This window comes from Pocillopora verrucosa, chromosome 12 (genome assembly GCF_036669915.1).
Source record: "Pocillopora verrucosa isolate sample1 chromosome 12, ASM3666991v2, whole genome shotgun sequence".
Taxonomy (NCBI): domain Eukaryota; kingdom Metazoa; phylum Cnidaria; class Anthozoa; order Scleractinia; family Pocilloporidae; genus Pocillopora; species Pocillopora verrucosa.
This window is the reverse complement of record NC_089323.1, coordinates 13,292,054-13,297,506: the sequence shown is the minus strand read 5'-3', so window position 1 is coordinate 13,297,506 and position 5,453 is coordinate 13,292,054. Positions and strand designations below refer to the sequence as shown.

The following is a 5,453-nucleotide window of genomic DNA, read 5'->3' as shown; positions in this document are numbered from 1 at the left end:
TGGTGTGCTATCAGGAGTGCCTGATCAAGGAACGGAATTAGGACGATAACGGTGCCATCAAGCACCTTTGAAGTGTCAAATGTAAATGGACAACTCAATTTTATCGCTCTTGTTTATTGAAATCAGTGTATCAGAGAGAATTTTTCAATGCAACCTGATTTGCTCTGCACTTTCATTGTGTTTATGCATCTGATGAAGAGAAATCTTTTTCTGAGGGTCAGTGATGTACCGTGCAATTACCAAGGTCAACATTCCAACCAACAGGAAAAATTGTTATTCTGCTCTGCGTCATAGCTCTGAGGATTAACTAATCTTGAATGCCATTAATAACCTATTACTCTTCACCATACACAATTCTCATGAACTTGCACTTGGGGGCCAATGATGTACTCTGCAACTACTACGAAGCTCGACATTTTAAACAACAAGAAAAATCATAATTTTGTTTTGTTTCCCAGCTCTGAAAATCAAGTAGCTAAAATGTCACCATTTAAGAACGGATACCATGTGAATACATGATAAACACTGTATCTCTGAAATACGTTATCACGAAAGCTACTGGGGATACAGATGCGAGTGTGTGTCGAGCTATCTCATTCACAAATTCTCACGAACTCGCACGTACTAAAACAAAGGTCGGCCTTAAAAAATTATTGTTATCCAGTTAAGTATAACATCCTTCCAAAAAAAAAAACAAGTTTCCATCGCTTACGTTTAAGACCGGAAACTTTACGTTAAAATCCTGAGGTATATTTTTGTGCAATTTGAACTGCGTTTGGAAAATTTCTAAACATGAACTACCAAGGATTCGCCAAAACGGTAATCAGTTTAACGGGTCACTCTTGACGATCATTCCCGAAAAAATTAATATAATTAGTGTTGTCTCTGACGATAGCTGAGGTATTTGACCCTCACGACTTGGAGAGGCCTTGATGCATAGAACATGTGCGCACGCAACTCTATGAATCTTCTTATAACTCAGTAGAGAGTTGAGTCCAATCAGTTTTGACAAAACCTTGCCATCATCCATTTTTGGCAGCGTTTCTGAGTGATACTGCATGCAACACCAAAAGAATTACAATGAGAGGTATTAAACAAGGAACGGGTATGTGAAATCTGGCTCTCTGATAAAGAATTCGCATCTTAATGAGACTTTCGTTGAAAACTGAAGCAGTGATTAGATGCAATGCTTACTTTTCAAAATATGAGATTGTTTGCACATCTATGTCATTTTAACCTAATTTCTAACCCATGGAGTTTGTATTCGACTCTAAATCTTGCAAACAGGAAGAACTTTCGAAAAGTCCACTCTGTATTATCAAACGTAAGAAACAGAGGTCGAACTCCAAACGTTTTGGAATGTCTTTCGATGGTGGCTTTGAATAAAGAATGGTCAGTTTGTCTGATACAGTCGAACAGTCGAACTTTCGCGCTCGTGGTGGCCTATACGGCCCTGTAATTTTCTTTTTCCGAGCTCATCACAATTCTCTTTTCTAGTCGGATAGTTCATTCGTTTTATCGAAAAGATCCTCTTGAAGTCAGCAATTTCAGTTTCAAATTTGCTTCTACCTTTGGAATGACTATTCAATGTCTAGTCAATGACAAGATGGAAAACTATAATCAGTTTTTTTTTTATCTGGCTCAAAGTCTTAGCGACGGTTTTCCTCGACAAACTTGAATGTTGATCTGGCTCAAAAGATAAAACAGAAAGGTAAAACTGCCACGTTAATAAATGCGGTCATATATCTTGATATTTTTATGTATGTGAAGTGCATGAATGGTATTCTCCCTGAGCGGAGGAAAACAGGGGAAATTCCGTTTTTTTTTCAATGTACAAAATCTAGTAGTTGCAGATCCCCAGTTTAAGGAAATTGGCGAAGGATTTCTGCCCTTCAATTAGGCCAAGCAAGTGTTCCAGGTCATTAAGGTTTCCCCGCATTGATCGTTCAATCAAGTAATTTACAATCAATCGCCCAACGGAGTGAAAATTGACCGCTCCGAAAGAAAACTTATCGCCAAAGTAATGTAAAAAGAGAAATTTACCGTCACCGAATCCGGACATAGAAGAGTGACAATTTCACGATTTATCCGTATCAGTACTTCGTAACAACGACTCTGAATCAAAGTCATTCCACGTGAAATCGGTTGGAAGCTTGATTCAGAGATTATGTTAAAGAAAAGAAAACGCACAAGAAGCAACGGCAATCTCCCAATCTGAATAAAACGATGAGTGCTCAGTAAGGAAAACATCCCATTTCTCTCTCACATCCCATGAAAGTTGACTCGGTTTTGAAGAAAAAAGATGCGGCGACTTCATGGCCAAGGTGAAGAAAGAAATGCTGGTAACCTTCAAAATTTCGGGATGACAGGCAAAGCTTTCCACGAGATTCCTTCGCTCTCCCAGAACTTTTATTTGCAATTAAAAGTTCATTTATGAAATCCGTTCGATCCGTTCCTCCGTTCGCTGCCACGCAGCGAAACTATTTGTGAATGTGCTGACCGCTTCTGGAAAGGATTGAAGTTTTAAACGTTGAAGAAAATAGTCGTCTCGGTAAGTTGGTAACTCGTAATTCGTATACTCAGAGCTTGAAGTTGACTTCAGGTTCTTATAAACGAAGGCTGTCTTCGATCACTTCCTTTGCTCGGTTCTACAAAACAAAACACGCGATCAGTTATAATGTGAGGACGTTTTCGCTGGAACACAAAGACAGTGCAGTGTTTCTTTTGGAAGTATTATTCCTTGTGGCTTTGAACGTTTCTTTGATGCGAAATAACTGCATTTTGTGAATATTTGGAGATCGGAAGCAGAATTAACTTCTGGTCGTTTGCATTTGAAAAAATTTGAGTACAACAAATTTAATGAGCTCACAAAATAATACCGAGAAGCGGAGAATTTAATAAAATTGTTATTCAATTTATGCTTGATGAATTTGAGATGGTAAATAGGCACTTTGTGTTAGATGAATAATTGTTAATTATTATACTCTCGCAGTTTCCCTTGCTCTACACACGATTGTCATTGACTGATAGTAAACACATGACCCTGCATCCCGATCGGAATACATTTATGAAGTATGATCAATGTTTAGGTTTTGCACTTGATCAGAGCATAGCTGAGGTGCGTGGTGTGATTGTAGCGCGATATTTTTAAGTGCTCTTACCGGGAACTTCCTGTCTATTTTAAAAAATGACTCGTAACTTGCTCACGGATTCTAATCTTGAAAACGTCATAGAGAAGCTTGTGGCTGAAAAAAATAGCTTTTGTTTACTTCATCAAAAGACGAAATAGAAAACTGATGGAGCAAAAGGCCTCCAAAAAATATGGCTCTTTAAAGGAACATCTTGAGTGTTGCCAAGAAAAACAAGTTATAATGTTATAAAAGCACAACTTTTGGTCTTTTTACTTTGTGCAATTTCCGAATCAAAAGCACTCGTTGATTGTTAAGTTCTGTCGGTGGTTAAATTCATTCTGTAACGTGCGTGGCACTGATCATAAATTATCAAAGCTGGAATGGCTTCACACTGCTCAATGACTTCTTCTCTTCAGGTTCAGCTCTGCTGCTTTTGGCACTTTTTCTGAATTCTCAGTTTATACCATCAATAAGTGCAGCCCCAATTGATTGCCAGAAGAACACTGCTTTCTGCCTAGAAGAAATCATGAAGGAACTGACCCAACTTCAATTTGAGGTTAAAATTTTCACAGAGAACAGAACATTGGTGAGATGTACGTGTACTTTTTTTTAATTGTACTGGTTATTCCATTTTATCTTTATCATTATACAGTGTATCACCAAAAAGGTAGTCTTATGCATGGCGATTTCCATTTATTTTCAGAGGAACCATTTTAGCGAATCTAGATGACAAAATTTCCAACATGCTTGGAGCTCTTATCTTTAGCAACTCTTTGTTCAAGCTGCTGTGTAGCTGAACATTGACAACAGAATAATTTAAATATTCTAAACTTTTTTCGAATCTTTGGTCATTTGTCGAATTTTTTAAAAATAATTTTTTTTTATTCTTATCTCATGATTTGATGCGCTTTTAAAAGATAAAAGATATATGAAGAATCCAAGTCCGTAGTCTTCTCTCCAAGACAGATACTTCTTCGGATGATATAAGCACATTCATACCAAACCCCCTCTTTGAGAGCATGCCCAAAACGTCAAGCATCTTTAATTTATCTACAACAGCTAGGAACTGTGCTGAGCTGTACAAATCCGGACGAAGGATCAGTGGTGTTTACACTATCGACCCAGATGGTTCAGGCGCTTTTAATGTATATTGTGACCAAACTACAGCCAACGGGGGATGGACGGTGATCCAGAAGAGAATGGATGGCTCCGTTGATTTTAACCGCACCTGGAACGAATACAAACATGGCTTCGGTAACTTAGTCGGTGAATTTTGGCTGGGATTGGACAAGATAAACCGCCTGACTCGAAACAAGACAAAGAACAAGCTTCGGGTAGATCTGGGGGTAACTACTGGCAAAACTGTTCACCCTGAGTATGACTGGTTTGGGATTGGGAACGAGACAGCTAAGTACCGGCTATACATTGGCAATATTACAAGTAAGTTAACGGTTTCCTTTTTCTCAGCATTCATCATTCGATTTATATATATTAATTCACTCTCATTTAAATCTCAATACTTTACTCTACTTGGTCGAGTAATGGTATTATAGGCTGGCAAAGTAGTCCTGAGGTAAACCTGATTGGTTCTTACTCGGTCTGGAGTTAGGTATCTGTGCCACGTAAGGAACTCAGTTCTTACTAACCTTAATATTTTCCTTTTTTGCGGTTAACAACAAGTTATCCGCTGAAAAAGGCGTTATACGGATCCTAGAATTATGTAAATTTCTTTTGTTCTGTTTTGAAACAGATGCCACTGTTTCCTCTGATTCTCTCGGTCCCCACAGGAATCTCGTTTTTGGTACCTGGGATAGAGAACCTGTTGATTGTGCTCAAAGAAGTGGCAGAGGCTGGTGGTATGGCGACGGTATTAAATGTGCTGTTTTTTCAAATCTCAATGGTATTTATCCGCGTTGTGGAAGTAAAACCTCTGCAGATATTCATTGGGCAGAGTTAGTTCGAACCAGCGCCGAAGGCAGCGCTCCTTCATCAACTGAAATGAAAATTAGACCAGTAGACTTTTAAAAACTTTCCCAGGGATAAGTACACAGCACATCAGTAGATGATTTTTTAGCGTGCTCTGATAATATCCACCTCTGAACAGCTAAGGCGACGAAATCGTGCGTCAAAGTTTAATTTAGGTTATGAATTAGTATATTGTCAGAAAGAAACTATTTTTTTGGTTTCTTTGTAGTAAAAATTCCAACATTGGCCATGTAATTATCTGTTTATTTTATAGATACTTATGAAATTCCTGCATAAAAGACAAATTTTTAAAATTAATTTTCAATGAATTTTTTCAACATCACTTTCCGAGACTTC

The 5,453-nt window shown here is 38.0% G+C and overlaps 1 protein-coding gene across 1 annotated transcript; it reads left to right on the top strand.

Moving 5' to 3' along the window:
* The first annotated feature begins 1,080 nt into the window (after window positions 1-1,080).
* Window positions 1,081-5,156, top strand: LOC131773205 (angiopoietin-related protein 7-like). The gene is made up of 4 exons (XM_059089192.2): window positions 1,081-1,105; window positions 3,548-3,724; window positions 4,191-4,571; window positions 4,882-5,156. The coding sequence occupies exons 1-4, from the start codon at window positions 1,081-1,083 to the stop codon at window positions 5,154-5,156; spliced, it is 858 nt and encodes a 285-aa protein (XP_058945175.1).
* Window positions 5,157-5,453: the final 297 nt, after the last annotated feature.

Coding starts and splice junctions, on each gene's coding strand:
- LOC131773205 (XM_059089192.2), top strand. CDS start 1,081: ATGAGAGGTATTAAACAAGGAACGG. Junction 1,106..3,547: donor AGGTATTAAACAAGGAACGG/GTATGTGAAATC, acceptor TCTTCTCTTCAG/GTTCAGCTCTGCTGCTTTTG. Junction 3,725..4,190: donor GAACAGAACATTGGTGAGAT/GTACGTGTACTT, acceptor TATCTACAACAG/CTAGGAACTGTGCTGAGCTG.